At 44.6% G+C, this 19,111-nt stretch overlaps 1 protein-coding gene across 1 annotated transcript in view; it reads left to right on the plus strand.

Annotated features, from left to right (window-relative positions):
• The first annotated feature begins 1,274 nt into the window (after positions 1-1,274).
• The window catches only part of LOC129378661 (receptor tyrosine-protein kinase erbB-4-like), an 81,043-nt gene continuing 63,206 nt past the window's right edge, over positions 1,275-19,111 (plus strand). The window contains exons 1-2 of the mRNA XM_055059051.1: positions 1,275-1,349; positions 7,088-7,274. Coding sequence (XP_054915026.1) covers positions 1,275-1,349; positions 7,088-7,274 — 262 coding nt within the window. The remainder of the gene's footprint in view (positions 1,350-7,087; positions 7,275-19,111) is intronic.

Raw genomic sequence — 19,111 nt, forward strand, 5'->3', positions numbered from 1 at the left:
ACATGACTAATCAGTCACGCAGCTTTTGTGGTTACCTGCCACAAAGTGGAATTGCTGTTTGCAGATTCTACAGTTTGCTTTTCATTATGAGGGAGGAAAATAGTCGGTAATTGTTGCTGGACTTCTTGTCTGGCGCCGACGTTGCTGAACGTATTCACACATCGTCCTTTGGTCCGAGTTCAGATTTTAGCCGATTTTCCACTCTATGGACTTCAAATAGCATTCATTTATTCATGAACAACAGACCTTGGTGTTTGGGTGTTGCATTGTTAGCTGCATAGTGATTAGCATGTCCAGTGGTTTCCCGGTTGGAGCCAGAACGTTCTCCAATCGGAGGCGACTTCATCCGCAGCATTGAAAAAGCAATATTAACCTCATCTTAAAGCGACTTGGTGCGCTAACATGCATGTTCTCTTTTGTGTGAACGTGTTCAGTGTGTTGGAGGGCAAAGAGTGTTATTGTTTGGAATGAAGGTAACGTCTGTGTAATAGAATAGGAGAATTGTAAGGGTGCGCTGCCCCGCGTGAGGGGAAATGTGATTTATGTCCCCACTGGCCTCTTCTAACACAATCATTAACTGAAACGGCTATTTTGCTTCTATACATTCACATCCTCTCCTCGCTGGAAATTCATGCGTTTTCGTCTCTTTTGCCGTTGACATGAATTTATTATCCAAGCTAAGTCTCGCATTGTCTTCCTTTGGCTGCATCCAACCTCTGCAGAGGGCCCAATCATCAATCACTTGGAAGGGCCATTAAGCACCTTTTCTTCTCCTTGGTGGAGTGAGCTGACATTAGGCCTTACTGGCCCCTGTTTCTCCTCTACACCGACTCTTCGTATCCTTTCGCAGCGCTACACCTCAGAGATGTAGGGGACCGAAACCAGCACTACGTGACCTCGGCAGTGTCGGACATAACGTGGCCCTTGCCTTTTTTTTTTTTTTTTTTCTGTCGACAGTCACTGTCAAGCAAGCAGGAGCCAGCCTGTGGGTGATGTACACAAGCTTTGTCACATAACTGCATTATGTAGGGTCCCCAAAGGCAACAGCATAATGTGATACTCCACTCTGCTGTTGCCGGGTTCCTACAACAGCCTTGCCTCATGAGTTATGCATTAGTGTTTTTATTTTTGTTAGCTGCAGCTCCGAATTCAGACACCGTACGGCTTTGTTTCGGTTTTGTCTCCTAATGTCCTGCAAACCGTCCTCCTCCTCCGCCTGCCTCTCCTCCTCCCTTTGGAAGTTTTTAATTTCACAATCAGGCTCTCGACCATAAATGCGTCTTGACAACGCAGACGGCGATGGTGAAGCGGGCCTATATGAGATTGTCGGGCTGTCGGAGGCGATGAGCGTCAGCGGCGAAAGCCTATGGCAGAGCAGATGCTGGAGGCGCTCCCGTGGATATCGGCCCACATACACACTTCTACACGGCAGCGCTGTCAACCTAAAGTGATCGTCGACGCTAGCTGGGAGTGTTGAAACTAAATCGTGTCCATGTCTTGTATGAGAGGGATCCGGTGAGTTCAGCGGCACGTCGAGTGGCTGCAGTGTGAAACGAGAAGGTTTGAAACACTTCATTGGGCTCGCAAGTCAAAGCCTAACCCTAACCCTAACCCTGAGTTTACATTTTTTGAAATTGAGCAAATCTAAAATTGTGTACATTTTCACTCAAGCTTTTGTGTTTTTATGTGGATTTCAATCCATGGTTCTGTTGATGACCAGGCTTCAGCTGTTGGTCGGATCTCATGTGGCTGATGTTAGCATTAGCATCATGGTCTGACATGGGGCAAAGTTCATCACGGTCCAACTGATGCATTTGAATTATGCACCGTCGGCAGTTTAACAGGAGCTCAGTTGGCATGTGTTTACTTCTGTTCATTTTTATGGTTTCCTGATCTGAAAAACTTTTCGATTTATGAGTGAATAAAAGTAGCCTCCAAAGAAGAAAGTTGGCTGCCGTTAAAAGTTGCCGGTCCAGGATCTCAACCACCTGCAATGCGGCGGGAGTTTAAGCCACTCTGAACAGGAAAAGTCGCATGCAGGTTCACTTCCTCTCACATGTTTGATGTCGTTTTCATTTGAAGTCGGGGAAATCTCCTCCTTATCTCAAGCGCTTTTTTATTTATTTATTTATTTTTTTCTCTTTCTGCGCTTTGTTGATCTCGCACGAATACCTCGGAGCACAATCGGCACAACGTGGCGATCCTTCCTCACGTGAGCCTTTAAAAAAAAAAAAAGAATCTTTGCCGAGCTTCCGGCCGCGCCGACATTTCATCCGTCTGGATATTTATCCGTTTCAAAGTCAACACCTCTTTCTTCTCCTCCTGCTTCGTTTCTCTGGGCGTCTTCAGATCTTGGATGTAGAAACTTCACATGCTCTCTGCAGGCTGGGCCGCTGAACCAAAGACGGTGTGTGTGTGTGTGTGTGTGTGTGTGTGTGTGTGTGTGTGTGTGTGTGTGTGTGTGTGTGTGCGTGTGTGTGTGTTTTCTCACGGAGCTCACTGAACAGAATGTAAACATGTTCCTTCCCGCCCGCTGACTTTACTGCAGCGTGGAGTAGGAGCATGCCGAGGCTTACATGGACCACTGCTCTCTCTTTGACTCACCAGCAAAGGGCTCTATATGGAAATGAGCCATAATGGCCGTAATCTGAGCTCCATCTCTTATATTTTATGCAGCTGTCATCAAAATCATATTTTTTTTTTCTTCTTCTTCCCGTCATGGTGCCATTCCTCTGTCTCTCCGTCTTCTCCCCGTTCTTCCTGACATCCAGCTGACAGGAACAGGTGCCCTATTAAGTATGCTTTAATCTATATCTCCCCTGTGTTCCACCTTCTGTGCAAACTTCATCTCCAAACTTTAGAGGGTTTTTTGCTTTTGATCTCCGGGCGGCGTTGTCATTTCCTGGGTGCCGTTCTGACAAAAAGGTTTCGCGCGACACGGAGATCCAGGCGTTGGAAGAGGAGGAAAATAAAAGCGGATATAAAAAGCTAATATTTAATGCAGATTATAATACCATATGGCTTTAAAGCCGTCGTGGGATACGCAGGCGGGCTGCAGACTTTTAGCCGTCAGTCACAGTGCCTGCGTAAGGTGGATCTTGTAAAGGCAAAGAGAGCTGCTTGTGTTTGAAAGGATTTATCAAGAAGACAAGAAAGCATGTAGAGATGAAATAAAACCTTCCTCTTCGGATTGGTCTCAGCTCTAAAGCCGCGAACACGTTTCCGATTCCTTCAATCCGATCTTTAATATCAGCCAACTTCTCAATTATTAGACGCATGAGATAATAACTCAGCTCCGGTCATATCGTTTATTAAATATTAACTTTAAATAATTTTTGTGGTGCTTATTGCAGAGGAACCCAGACATCATCAGATTGTATTTTTTTGTTTTTTTTATGATCAAGACAAATATCTCATTATTTTCCCCTAACAAATCCGGGACTTCAGAGATCCAGCTGCTTCGACCCAAATCGGCTTAACCGGATCAAAACAAAACAGCCAAGAAGAAGAAATCTGGACACGTCTTGTTTCTTTTTAAGCATATAAATGATTAAGGACCCTCACTGTCATGAGCAAGCGGCGACACAGTGGGAAAAAAATCGAAGCAAACTCCACAGGTTGGCAAAAGCAGGTTGTGCATATTCGTGTCTAAAGTTTCCAGATCAGATATAGAAGAGGCTCTGAGTTGATTCTCGGAAAGACTCCTGGAGGAAAGTGTGTGCGTACCTATTAACTGTGTTTGGCGAGGTTTCCCCCGGGTAACTGCAAAGTAGGCTAAATGAGTAAATTACAATAGACGCACAGGCAATTAGACTGAAAACATCATACACTTTGTTAGATTTGTTAACATAAGTGCCTGGAAGTTATGTTTCAATTACAGCCGGAGGATGCCAAGCACTGGGGGGAGTCGCTTGATGCTTTACGGCTTCAATATTAAACCTGGTTTTATCAACAGCTGCTGAGTTATGGCACTGCTGACTGCAAAAGCAGAGAGAGCCAATCACAATGATCCGTTTTAGAGCATTAAACAGCTGTTGAATGGGAACATGCAGTTCCTCAAAGGGCGTCAACGAATGGCGGGGGGTGGATTTCTTTTCCCGTTTTCGACACACCCTCAGCTGTCCAACAGCTGAGAAAAATGTTTGTCAGCGCTTATTTGTAAACAATATCTTGTTTTCACTATTGTTTCTTGACCAGTGTTAGCATTAACACTTTGGCTCAAATTCTCCTAATCAATATTGACAATTCAAATATATCTGTCTTGTGATTGGATGGAGAGTTTCCTAACATATTTTACAATTTTAGTTTCAGATAATTATGTTGTGCACCTTGTTGGTGCAAATTAGCCCCGTCGCTCTCCTTGCTGGATCTATTGAGCTTTTCTCTTTTTTTTTTTCTTTTTTTTTTTTGTTCTTTTTGAGAGAGGACACACTTCCATCCGCATCTTGTTAAATTTGAGCGCCTGACCCGGCGGAGCCTCACGGCTCCTGCTCTTTTTGAGTTTTCGCCTCCGAGACGGAGCCGGGTCGGCGTGGCAGGAAGGGGAAACGCAGGTGCTGGTGTTCACCTCCCTCCCTCCGGACCTCTCCCTCCTCCTTGTCTCGCACAGGAATGCAGATAAATATTGATCAAGAAAGCTTTCAGGACAGAAAAAACAAAAAATACCGCAATTGAAGGAAATTAAATAGTGTCAAAGTGAAAAGAACGAGGAAAGGCAGGGTAATCCTTTCATTTAATTATATAAATTACAACAGAATATCCTTTCAAAATCTGTTTTTCTCCCTCCTCTCGCTTGCTGCACTCTTCCCTCGCCGCTTCTGCTGGAAAGGCTTTCCTGCGGTTGCTAAGAAACAGAGAAACGTTTTTTGGTTTTTTTTTGTTTGTTTGTGTATTTCTGTGTGTGTGTGTGTGTGTGTGTGTGTGTGGGGTGTTGGATTTTGGCCAGCGGGTCCCGGAGGCTGGAAGGGAGAAGGGGGCAACAGTGGAGGCACTGTGGCGTCTGCCAGCAGCCGAGTGCGGCGCCACAGCTGGGTCGAGTCATGACGCCGCACGCACCTGGGGGGGGCAGACGGGGGGGTCCGGTGGGGAGGGGGGGTCATGGTTCACCCGATGATCGCTAAGCTCGCCGGGACTCGGCAGTAAACATCGGGTCGCGGTCGGGTCGGAGTGATGAAACAGCAGGACTTTGGACCAATCGAGGCACTTCAAGACGATTCTCCAGAGGGAGCAATAAAGACCTTTTTCTGTGCACTTTGTGTTTAGCGGCTGAATCACAAGCTGGAATTAGTTTCAGTAAGTCCTGCAAACAAATGGAACTCGGGGAAACGTATGTGACGGAAGATGATTTTACCAAAGGGTTTATGACAGGCCCCACAATGGAAATCATTTTCCCAATAAGTATGCTAATCAAAGGTTCCTCTGAAATGGATTCTACTGCTCTTTTATTATGTCGCTCTTTCTCTTTCCCAATGATTGACACATTGTAATCTTGCTAATAAGCACCTCCGCTGAATGTTTCCTTCCTATTGTGTTTGTGTTTCAATAGGCCAACTTGGCAGGTGTGCACTGGTGTTTGCTTGGCACTCACCATGGAAGCTAATCTCAGCTACCTGCTATTATCCCAGAATACAAGGCTCCCCCACATGCTGTCAGTCTCCAATAATGTCCCCCAGGGGTCAGCAGCCAATCAAACCCCACATTACTCATTCACTCCTTCCCTCCCAACCAATCATCGACATCATTACTGGCCTGTCTCAGGTCATTAAGAGGAGTCTTGAGGACCTTTTTTTCCACTTCCTACCCTGTCATGGGATGTTTGAAATTCACCTAAAATAGGACTTGAATGGTCATTAAGGACTGACTTGACTTTATGTCCTCTGGAGAATGAATATATCCATCGGTTATTGCCAGACTGCGGAGACAAGAGCTGAAGAGGAGTTCCCCCCCCCCGACCACGGTTCCCTCCTCCAACTCATCTGGGTCTTAAGATATCTGTGACATTAAATCTTTCATGTGAGTTTAGGAGTTACCCCGAGGCCTCTTTCTAGAGACTCTTGTCAAACCTTCTCTCCAGGAAGGCATCCAAAAGGGATTTCTACCAGATACCCGAACTACGGAGGGGTCACAGCTTAAGGGGAGATTTCCAGAGGCAAGCTACCCCCACTAATTAATCTTGAGGGACTTTGAGTTGTTTCTAAACCAGGTGTGACATTTAATCTTTCGAGTGGGTCGCCGATTTCTCCCAAGGTCTCCTAACGCTGGATAATCTGAGGAGGCAAACAGAAAGGTGTCCTTACGAGTCCCCGAAACACTTCCACCGATTCCACTCCTTACTTTTCTCCCAGACGTGTCGAAGGCACAACAGCTGAAGCAGCTTGAACTGAGTTTATCCTCTCAGTAGCTCCGGTCCCTATAGGGCACATTGAAGGTATTCTTACCAGATGACTAAACAGCTTCTGACTTCACATCCAGCCGCTTCCAAAAACAAACGACAAAGGAGCTGACCTGCGTCGAGATACCTTGAAAGTAGAGTAAGCCTCGTTACGAGGGAGCTCATTTGAGATCTAACTATGCTTCTCTCTGTCATGCTATGAATGGAAATGAAGAAACGGCTGAGGAAACCGAGGTAAAAGGTGCTTCGTATTTAATTTTATTTTGCATTTATTCGCTGCGTTTATTTAGTGGTGACCCAAGGTTGAGTACTACCACTCTTCTTGAGAATTCAAATGAGGATATATATATATAAAATAAAAATAAAAACGAGCTCATTTTGCTCCCGCTCCTTCAGGTCGACTCTGCAGCTGAATTAATTTGCCTCATCAAGTCCAAAATCCAGAGATAATCAGCTTGATTTTTTATAGGGACTTCTGAGAAGGTCAGCTGCTACACGAAGAGGCAGACGGTCGAGGTCTTCTGATCTGTAAAGACCGATTGCTTCGACTTGAATCAAAGCCAAATCGTTTTCTCCTTTTTTTGTTTTTGTTCAGCGTGAACAAAATAAACGCCAAGTAAACCACGCGGAGTTTTAATTTGAAGTTTTTAGTAGTTGTCGGAGACTCCTTCACCTGTCCTCTCCTTTCCCGTGCAGTCCATACGAGAAGTGACGGGCTACGTGTTGGTGGCGCTGAACCAGTTCGAGTACCTGCCGCTGGAGAACCTGCGGATCATCCGGGGCACGAAGCTGTACGAGGGCCGCTACGCTCTGGCCATCTTCCTCAACTACAGGCGGGACGGCTTCTACGGCCTGAGGCAGCTGGGCCTGCGCAACCTGACGGGTAACTTCCTTCCTTCTTTCCTTCCTTCCTTCCTTCCTTGTAAAAAACTGTGCAGGAAATGAGTGTTTCAAATCCTCTCTGAGGTGAGAACTAAAGCAAAGGGGAACAAAAAGGAAACGTCTCCGAACAAATCAAACGGATTTGATCGTCTTTGCGATAAATCGGAGGCAGTAACTGTAATATTTAGCCGTTTAAACTCCCCCTCACAATGAATTATGGGCTCTTTTTTAATTTGTGCTTCCAACACATTTTCTTTTTTTTCTTTTTTTTTTTTGTTTTCCTCCCACACACATACACACACACATGCACACACACACACACACACCAGCAGATTTATTGCAGCTTTAAAAGCTGTAAGTCACAGAACTGGAACTTTGTAAATAAGCTGCTAAATTAGGAATGTCGGGCTCAATAATGAGAGATTTTCCCCTCAACTTGATTCTTTTCCCTGTCAGAAGAAAAAAGGCTTCGGAGGCACGTCGCGTCAATGTTTTACATAACAGCTGCTGTGTTGGGCTTTGTTTGGGCCATGCGGGAGCGCGACGCTAAACAGTAGCCATTTGTTAAAGGGACATTTAACGGCGGTTCCGTCTGAAACAGGGAGCCGCCTCACGGCGGGATAATTATCGTACTCGGCCGTCTTTTTGTCTTCACCTTGAACGTTTCCAAGAGTTGGACGGACTCCTGGGTTCGGCTCATTTTCTATGATTTACACTGTAAGAAGCGGCTGCAGAACCACACACAGATCAGCACTTAGAAACACTGTAAGATCAAATGATCTGATTTAATTAGTGTAACCACTTAATTGTCATGACAACACCAGTGTTTCCATGGACCCACTGAGTTACATGGAAGTGTTTTGAGGTGACAGTTGTCTGAAAATGAAATGATTAACTGAGGCATTGTATGTGTGTATTCACATTTCATTATAACATAATATCCATCATATATTTATTTATTCTGTGTTTATTAACTATATTTTTGTGTTTTTACTATTTTTTTATTTAGGTTATTTATAAAATTTCACTTATTTATGTATTTTAGCTATATATGTGTGTGTTATAATATTTATTTTTATTTTTATATGTATTCTTTTTCATTGAATTCTTATTTTTTATTTCTTATTACGTAAAAAAGCTGTAAATGTGGAACCAGATGACAAATGGAAACTTGTCCTACTGACTAAAGGAAATAGTTTGGGATCCAAGTCATCTGAACATCTGCTTCTATTTGCTTCATCCAAGTTCCCTCCGTATTGTAATCGAAGGAAACGGGACGCCGTTTATTTATGTATTCATTCGATGTTCCTGCTTGCTGACGATCCTTAGAGAAAAGGGGAAAATCCTTTCTGGTCTCTGAACAGCAGTTACTTTGTCTTTAATCTTGTCGGTTTTTGGAGGAAATGTGCTGGACGCCTTGATGGCTGGAAGAACCACATTCGCTGTCGCGCTTCCAGCACCAACTGAAACCGAAACGCTTTGGCGCGCGCTGCCGCGGCCAGGCGGCAAACATCCCGTCCAACACGCACGTCGCCCGAACCGCCGCCAAAGAACAAAGAGGAAGGCGTCGGAAACGGCCGCTTTCTGTCCGAGGTACTCCACTGTATTTGTCATGATTTGTCTTTTTTAAAAAACAGACGCATTGCTGCGTGTTTCTATTCAAAGCCAGCTGCCACATGGAAGAGAACAGCCATCGGTGCAGAAAAAGTTTCCCAGCAGGAATTTACTGCAGGCCCGTGTCGTATTGACTCTGCAGCGCCGCTTTGGAGATTGATGGTCGGGGAGCAAACAGTGATCCATATTAGGCCCCAGATTTATTGTGATAAGCAGCGTTTTATGGAGTCTGAATGCCGTGATAAGGCACTCCTGAGAGCTGTAAGGACGTGTCGACATCCAGCAGGGGATTTTAGGCGGGGCTGGGATGGGGGCGCCTGTTTGACAGCCCCAAAGAGGCAAGGAAAGCCTAAATGCACCTTCATCGCTGGATGACTCACCAGCTCTACTCCACAAAAGAAGCAGGAAAATGCTGCTTTTCTCAGCTAAATGAGAGATTTCCCTTATTTTTACCAACCTGGAGGACTCTCAAGGTAAAACCGGCAGGAGGCACGTTTTGCTCAGCAGCTCAGTGGATGTGTAAGTTTAGCATGAGCGCTGCGCCGCACAGCCACAAAGCCTCAGCAAGCATTCGTCTCTCGTCTCTAGTAGGAATGTCTCACTGCGGCTGAAATGGAGAGTAACTTTCCACCAGGAAACTGGAGCGAGTTTCAAGGCAACAATTTAGATTTGTTCAGCTTGAACTCTGGCGCGCACACTTTAGCGCGTCACCACGGAGCTAATTACCCCACGTTGAGCCGCAGCGGGTGCAACAACCATCTGATCTTAAAGGCCATCAGAACCGAGGAAGTGTTGTGTTTGAAACGCTCTGATCCTGCTCCTGACACTTTTTTGTGTTTAATCCTCCTTTTTTTTCCCCCTGTCCATATGGATGCAAACCAAATTGTTTGGCAGATATGCTCCCATATCCCCACGTCCAGCAGTCCTCCCTTGCCCTCTTTTATCATTCCTCTCTTCTTTCATGTAAATTGCTTCCACCCAGGCTCACCGGGGCTGCGGCTTCCTCCCCCGATTGGAAGCTAATCGTGTCGCACTAATTGCGGCATTCGTGTGGGCATTTTCGCAGGTATTTAGGCCAAATTACCAGCAGCAGTTGCCACTGAGATAAATTGATTAATAGACCTCGTTATAATTAACCCCGTGTGCATCTTCATTTGCGAGAGCATGACTATTGATTCCACGGGTCGCACGCGTCTGCCCAGTCAACAGAGAAACCTCAGAATGTCCCTCATTTTAAAAAGAACTAGAGCATCGATGAGGAAAACAAACTTCTTTTTTTTTTCTTTTATTATTGTGTTATAAAAGGATAAAATAAGACAAGAGCTGCAAATTTCAAAATAAACCAATGACACTTTTAATGCTAAGTAGACCATTTTAATGGACTTTTAATGCAACTTTGCATTAAAAGTGTCATTATTTACCGAATAACTCTTTATGACAGCAGTCAGAAACATTCATGAACACTCCACTGTCTTTAGGTCAGCTGCGATGTCATGTTGATGATGGCGTCGCCGCGTCAAAGTGTCGCCAAGTAATCAACGCGCCATCTGTCAAGCGTCCAGGCGGAGGCGTCATACTGCGGCACAAAGCAGCAGCACAAAGCAGTTCCACTTTTTTCAATGGAAAAAGTGGAACAAGATCTGAAATTCCTCAAAATGTCCGACGTCCGTCAGCTCCGAGAGTACAACGTGGGCACAACGCAGCATCTCAAGAGGGTCAATCAATCAGTCAGTCAGTTTTATTTGTGTAGCACGTTTCAGCAACAAGGGAGCTCAAAGTGCTGTACATTGTAAAAATATGAAAGTCAACAACTGAAACGATACGTTTTGTCAAATGCCGTCGTTCCACATCAGAATGTTGATCAATGCTTCACCGATTATGTTTCAAAAGAAGCTCTGAACAGGTGAATGTAAGCCTGGATTTATTTATTCATCGTTTCGGAAGTTGATTAGAAGCTGAATGCTGCTTTTCTATGTATCGTACAAAAAAAATACCTCAGTTAATGAAGCTATGTAATGTCTTGTAACAGGTAGAGTTTGAGGCATTTGATTTCTGAGCCACAAGGGTCCAAACAAGAAATAAAGGGGTGAATGATTGAGTGGAAGTCTAAATATGGAAGGCGTGCTCCTGTGGGAAAGACTGCGCTTTAAGTTAGAGCTATATGTTGGGGAACGTCAAATATGGCGGAGGAAGTCTAGAGGTTGTTTTCAAACATCAACAGCTGGCAGCTCATTTTTTCAGTTCAACAAATAATTCAAGCTATTGCATGAAGCCGAAACTGGTTTAGTGGTTGTGAAGGTTTCACACCATCCAAAACTTTTTATTTCCTCAGATTTTCTTCTCATCATCGTTCAGTCTTGGTGCATCGGCCGTTACGCGGAATAAGCGCGTTATGCAATGCCGGCGACCGAGTCTGAGGAACACGGCGGTGCTTGAGTTTTCACATCAAAGATGGGATCTGCTCTGTCATATTTTTTTTTCTTGAGTGAAGGTTTTTAGTCGAGCAACTTAGCAGCTTTGGCTAAACGCAAGTCGGATTTCAGCCAAGTGGTGCAGCCCGTCAAGTGAAAGTGCAGCTGTTGCACAGATTGCCAGTCAAGCGTCGGACCTTCCCTAATCACTTCTCGACGCGTTTCGCCAGCTGCTTTCAGAAATCACGCAGACTTTCCGGATGGAAGAACGTGGAGGAGCAAAAGGAGTCGCCGTAATTGCGTTTGGAGTTTGTTTAGGCAAAAAAATTCTCCCTCCATTGCCTCTTTACTTAACATAAAGCCCGTGGTGTGATCTCCAGAAAGTGGTGTAATTACAGGAAGATCAAATAGAGCAAAAGCGGCTAATGCTAATACGCACTCTCGATCTGCACCGTTAGAGGAAAGAGGGAGAGAGAAGAGAGTTGGGGCCCATTAATAATGAATCCAGTGTCATCATTAAGGCACCAGATGATTAAAACATATCTCCCAGCTTCAAACGCTGCTTTGCCATCCTAGGAAATGCTGCAGTTGTGAATCTGCAAAGCAAGAGAGCCCTTCAGTCTGCTTGTGAAATAAAGTTTTGCCCTCTTTTTTCTTCTTCTTCTTCTTTCATCTCTTCCAGCTCCTTTTTTTTGGAGGAGCGAAACACCAAAGCGCCAACGTTCCTTTCTGAAAACAAAAATACGGCTCCGGTTCAGCATCCCATAAATCTGCGCAGACGTCTGAATGATATGAACCGTTACACCCAGCTGCTGTAAATTGTCTTTGCCGCAGCTTCTTGAGGCGACTAGGTTATGTCATCTTGATGTAGATAGTTCCAATACAACACCTTTAAAGACTGATCACTACTCAGACTGAAGAGCAGACGTGCTAAATTATCTCTCGTTAATATTCATGCTCAGGACAATGCAAAGCTTCACCTTTGGCTTAATTTCTGCAACCAAGCAGTCATTGCCATGCAGCTCTTGTGCTCAGGCTTATTGTTGTGCTGCAGCGGGAGTCTTTTAAGTCCATTGACAGGGAGAGCTAAGGGGCCCCTGGTTTGTCTCCATTAGGGGCCGTAACGCTCATGGAGGGAGGAATAAATGATCTCTAATGGATCGGAAGCGGTCCTCTGAGGGCGGTATGTCCGCCGCCCTGTACGTTAAGGTTACCCGACTCCGGCTGAGTGAACCGACTCTGCACCTTACATCACCTCAGTTAGCAACTCCGACTTTTGCTCCAATCAATTGTCTGAAATCAGCTCCAAACTCAGCCTTCCGGATCATTCTTCAACACTTTGGGATTCGATACTCTTTGGCAGGAGGAGAATGACTCATCGGGCAGACACAAGCACTCTCAACTAACCTTGATGACGAAATCTCGCCCTGCAGAGTAAAGGGAACTTTTTTCTCCATAAGGGACTACCGGGGTTCAACAGATGTGAAACAGCTTGTGTCCCTAAATCTGCTGACCATTTATTTTGGCTAATGACAAATTTCTTTTCCCAGAAGCAATTCCTTCTTTGACAGGAGCTGTTTCTCCTGCTCACTTTAGACTTGTGCGCCTGCTTTGGTTGCATTTACCCAGAATGCCGTGAAATCAAAACCACTTTTGGTGCATTTATGTTCATTAAACTACCAGGGTCAAAAGTTGACTTTGTCCTTCAGTAAACAGTGCTTGAGACCAGGCCGTCTGATGACTGGAAGTGTCCATTTGACAGTAATTACACTGAGACCGGCTGATTGTTCTGCTCTCGGAGGCATCCACTCATTGGCATTGCCTCCCATCTGCATGATTTAGGGTCCGGATGAAAACAAGAGTCGTCCTCCGGGGTCTCCGGACACCTTGGCTCCGACGCGCATCGACGACGTCTCTCGGCTCTCCGAGTCCCGTCTGCAACTCCGAACACTAATCAAGCACCTCCAGTCCCTATCGCCGATGAATGATGATGTGTGCTGCACATCTGGAGTAGTCATAAACCAGAGATGGCCAAAATGAAAAGACGTGAATTCTTGTTGGAGGGGAGAGGGAAACTCATCAAAAGTCATGTTAAATATTCTGTAGAGCCAGATGGAGGCAATTTAATGTTCCGAGTTGGTTTGTTGGTGTGTGTGTGTGCGCCTGTGTCCTCCAAATTATCCAAGCGTAGGGATGAGTGCAGCAGCTCTTTGCCAGAGAATGACAAATTGCCCATTTAGCCCATTGTAAGTGTCAATTTTAATGCAGAGAGGTTAGGTCTGTTTCAGCACTTGCTAACCATTCTGCAGGGTGAAAATACGGTTTAGCTTGAACTACAACATCCGTGTCAGGGCGGAAGAGTGTGCATGTTTCCGACCCGCAGACAGCAAAACACACACACAGGAAACTTTCTGTCTGCGTGCGAGCGTGTAATAAGAGCTACATTTTGAGTTCTGAGGCCGGCGGCTCAGCAGTTTTCTCCCCCGCCGTCACGGCTCCCCCATGGCTCGTTCGCGGCGCCCTTTAAATTTCAGTTTGATGTCGCAATCTTGAACAATTGTACCCAAACACAATTTCCAGCTCAATCTCTGAGCGGACCCCGGCTCGTCCGCTGTAAAACAGCCTGTCACCACCATTGTGGAAAGAAAGGGGGGGAAAAAAAAGACAAAAAACACAGCGCAGCAATTTCTCGGAGGGTTGTTGACCACAGAGAGTGGCAATTTATTTGATGAGTGAGTTGCTTGACCTGGGGGTCAGAGGGAGCTATTAAAAAATGGAGTAAAAACCTCAAAAAACAAAGATATATATATATATATATATATATATATATATATATATATATATATATATATATATATATATATATATATATATAGGGAAGCGGGCCTATTAGGACAGGAGCCCATCTGGCCCTGTAAATGCGTCGTGTCTCCAGCTCCATTTTCATTCGCCTCCATTATTGAATTTACCGGCTTCTGGTTCGCAGTGATTGCATTTTGTGTCACCCCTAAAAAAAATTAGAGGTGATTAAAGAAATACCCCCTTTGGTGGCAAACCTTTTGCCACCAAAGGTAGAGTGACACCCAGTTCTTTTGTAAACATGGCTGCTCATCAAGAGGTATTCAGATGGAGGTGGTGGCAGGGATTCATTTAGCCTACATTGAAGGTGCTGGTGGTGGGGGGGTGCTGTCTCCACCCTCCCACCGATGCAGCATCCATAATCACCTAAGGTGAATCATTTTTCATTAGGATTCACTGCAAAACAATATTAGTCCAGACTGCTAAATTTAATCTAGCGGCTTTAAAACCCGATTACTGTTATCTGAAGGGCCACGGCGGCCGGCTCTCGGTGGGCGGGGGTAAGTCAGAGAGACGGGGTTGGACCTCCTCCGCTCCGTCGCCCCTCACCCATTTGTCACCCGCCGCAATATCTCCTTGGCTGGCAGGGGTAATAATGGAGAAGAGGGGAAACGGGACTCGGGAGAGCCGCCTCCACGGTGCAGAGGCGGATCCTCTGAAGTCAGAGGATCTCACTTGGAAAAATTGTATCGTTTATAAAAGGGAGCACAAACGGCTTTGGCAGCTTTTTAGCCGAGTGACTAATACGGCGCACCCGACGTTTCCCTCTTAACTTCCTGACTCGCACCGTTAGGAACCCGATTTCATTTTGGTCACCACAACAACGGAGCGTCTCTCCGACGGCGAAGCAGCTCCTGCTTCCTACCTGCGCGCTCGTCACAATCTGCCGCCATTTATCCGGCCGACTCAGCTGCATGCGGGAGGCGAAACACTGATTCATAGAATTTGGGAAGTAATTTTCACTTACGTGAAAATGACTCTCTTTCTCAACAGCCCGCTTTGATGTAAACACATTTGGAGGTGTTGGGGAGGGGGGTTTTCTGCTAGTTAGTAAGGCATCCAGTCACAACAGAAAACTAACTTCTTCTATAAAGTCCTTGGAAGATCTTAACTCACACGGAGTTCATATCCATATTAGTTTCATAAATGTTAAATCCCCTGAGTAAATATATACATATTTTTACTCTATCACTGTTTTTCTTTTTGGGAATATAACATAAAAAAGGAGCAACTTTAGCCCAATAAAAGAGGAGCAATAAAAAATACTGACCTTTAAAGTTTTCTGCAAAATGCAGCAGCAAAAAAAAAAAAAAAAGAGGAATATAATATTCTCGACACTTAAAATGGCCACACATCAGGCGTCATAAATCAGCATTCTGAGGCAGATCTACATCCTACAACATAAGAATGATCCAAAATACACCCAGGCCTAGTCAAAGCACAGGTCTTGATCACTTTGAGATGCTGTACGCTGACTTGAAGCAAGAAACTCCTCAACCAGCTGAAAACGAGGAGGCATTCTGATCTTAGAGATGCCAGATGGTTTTGTTTCAACAATTTAAATTAAGTTAGTTTTTGTTGCTTAGTTAAATCACTGTTTTGCAGGCAAAAAAAAAAGTAAAGCTAATTATAATATGTAAAATGGCTTCGTGTTATCTGCGTCTCTTCAACGCAACAAAAACGTCCTAACGAAGTTGATAACGTTGCCTCAACTCTCATAAAACAGAATCAAAATAGATCTCACACCTTGGTACCAGAACCACCAGCTAGACAACAATATAGTCTGTTCATTTAAATCCACACAAACAGATCACAACAATTTAACTTAGGATAAATCTTCTTTCTTTTGTGTCCATTTTCCTTTTTGGACACTCTTCACCCAAAGATTTCTTCTAGGAACTATCATTGTTTGGAAGGATGTAGAGGTGGGTTTGTCGCCTTCAAAATAAAAGCCACAGATGTACAGAGTTTGTCAGACTCTGTTTCTGATTGTGAGTGGAGGACGCTCACAGAGCGGCACATCTGAGCTGCTTCCTGTTGCCTTTCACTGAGTTCGACTGGAATCAAAGCGACAACAGGAAAGCGGGCGAGAACCGGTGGTTTGAGTGTTTCTGAAGGATGATCCTGATGAAGACGAGCAGGAGGCGGACGCCCCGGGCGCCCTGCGCTTTAGCTGCGAGGAAAGCGGCACGCCCGCCGCTAAGACGAGACAATAAGGGTAAACGCACGGACTCATCAGCGGAGGACAGATCGCAGTCGCAGCCTTATTCATCAGGGTAATTAGGCAGGGGAAGAGATGCGGGACAAGTGGCTAGCAGCACTGATGAAAGCTCATCAGCAGGCTCTGTTCAGAGCCGCGGTCACTGATTGGTGCTTTGGCTATCATTGCCTGGAAACTACTTCAAAATAAAGGACCGTGCTCAGCTGAATGCCTATGAAATGGGCTTAATTGGCTTATGAAGGCAGACGGGCACGGAAATGGTTTTTACTTTCGCTAACAGTCTTTTCCCCATTCTGGGAATGTTGCTGCACAGATGAGTGTTGTGAAGGAAGCTGCTCTTACCTCGTTTGGTTTAACAGTGATAATCAATAAAATGTCAGGACACTCAGACTTCCTACCCTGACCCTCTGCCTTAGAAATCTCTCAATCTGTTCACTTCTAGCGAAACTTTCTTCAAGGATGAAAATATGTATTTTTTTCTGGGTACCGAGTTTCTTTTCAGTTAATTGTAGCATGAATTCAAAAATGCGTTTGGTAGAGAGATAGTTCAAGACTTCTTACGCCTCCCGGAGGAATCAAACAGCAAGTAATTATTTCAGAAATTTAACGACAAAAAAAACCCCTGAAGTATTTCAGAGAATCGGTCTGATCAAGAATCAGACCGATTCTATGCATCTTCCTCAAAATTAAAAATAAAATGAAAAAGCAGGTTAAGGCCAAATGAACGGATTGTTTTTGTATTTAGCTGACACACATAGCTCCATAATCCAAAAGAAATGGCTAAACACCTCATTTTAATACAGTAGGGGTATTAAGTTGATCTTTCTTTTTAAATATTTTGAGGATTTCTCCCAATCCTTGCCCACATCGTGTTCCACCGCACGCCTTGGCTCGTATCTCTGATTCAACCCGACACTTCAACCTCCGCTCGCCAAGAGTCTTACTCCTCCATTACGCTGAGAGCTTCTTCTTCTTTTTCTTTTTTTTTTTTTTTTTCCTTCCAGTGCCAAGAGATCTGTAGCAAAAACGCCACACCAGAAGCAAAACATGACCTGACCATATGGCAGTGGGGCCCTCGGCAGGCTTGCGCGCGCATAAAACGGCTTGGCGGGGGAGCAGAGCGCCCGGCGGCGCCGTGCGGAACATACAGAATACCAGAAACGGGAGATAAAGGCTCCAGATTGGGGCCCACTTGTAAAATGCACCCAAGCTCTGATTGAAACCAAGAACTTTGTGGCAAATTAATGTGAAGCTTGCCCAAAAAAAAAAAAAAAATATTGAAAGAACGCAGCGTCTCGAAGTAAAATTACTAATTATATTGAATTTATTATTTGTTCTCTAAAATAAGTTATTACTCAAAATATTGCTCGACTCAGCAGCCAAACGGTGTCAAGTTCAACTATTCTAGGTCTCGTCATTTTTGCAGTTCATTCAAAAAAATAAAATAAAATATAATCAGAAAACCTTTTTACTTAACATCTTTGAATAATTTGACTTTTGGAGCTGGTGCTCCTCTGACCACAGTTCATTTGTTTTAATTCCAGGTTTTATGATTCAGCTCAATTTTCCCGTTTTGAATTTTGTAACATTTGAACTTTTACACAAACATATTGCCAAATTAGATCAATATCATCATTCAATTGTGTTTAAAATTGATGAAGAATAACATTTGGAATTAGTTGTCTTTTTTTGTGTGACTATTTTATCCATTTAGTTTTTGTGTGGGTTTTTCATCTTTTTTTTTTTTTTTTGTCTTTTTTTGCATGTCAGGCCTTCCATAGAGCATCAATTAGTTTGACGTTGATTTGAGAACAGCTGTTAAAAACACTCCCCGCTCCGGTACAGGCCCTGAGCATCCACCAGCGATGCGTAGAGCTGGTTTTTTACGATGACCTGTGAATCAAAAGGGAAGCCGATCCGTCCTCTGTGGAAACCTGGAGTTGTGGAGTTATAGCCGGTGCTGGAGTGCCGCAGCCGGCCGCGGACCCAGTAATGAATGGCCACCTGGTCCAGGCTTGTGGAAGAGTTAGCGCCCCTGCTTGGACGGACAGCAATTTGTGTGCTGGAGTGCGGCCGCTGGCATTTACAGGAACATCTGGGGGCCGAGTCGGGCCCTGACAGAGGGACGGCTCTCCAGAAAGTATCAAAATCCATTATTTCTGCCATTACCCAAAGGTCCCAGGCGGGAAAGGTAGTTCAGTTTGTCATTTTTGACTTTTTCTGCTATTTACTTTTTCGGTTGTCTTGGGAACGTGAAGCCTCTCCAGCACTTGTGCTAAGTCAATAATGTCCCTATTACCACCTGCTGTCCTGCTGGACAGTGGCTGGACCTGCAAATCATCTCCTTATATTTATCGGTTCACCTGTTTTACGACAAGATCGTATGTCACAGAATGTTTTTTTTTTTTTAATAAAACGTCATAAAAATTCATTTTAAATCAAAGGAATTGGAGAGATTTCATTTGGTTGTGACATTTCCTGCAATGCAGTAGGAGCTGGGTCCAGAATCTAGAGGTGGAAAAACTATGATAGAGTGCAGAAAACTATTAGTTTGAAACAAAACATGAAGTATTTGTGCAGTAATGTCGACGAAGCGACAGAAGCTGCATCGACTCACCGGGAACACCTGCTGAGTTTGGAGTTCCACCTAAACTCAGACATGGTCCTTCGGAGCTGGCTTGAGGTCACCTCGGGTCACCCATCCGTCTCGCGCCGCATCGTCTCTTCTAAGAG

Source organism: Poeciliopsis prolifica, unplaced genomic scaffold (genome assembly GCF_027474105.1).
Source record: "Poeciliopsis prolifica strain line A6 unplaced genomic scaffold, Auburn_PproV2 SCAFFOLD053, whole genome shotgun sequence".
NCBI lineage: Eukaryota > Metazoa > Chordata > Actinopteri > Cyprinodontiformes > Poeciliidae > Poeciliopsis > Poeciliopsis prolifica.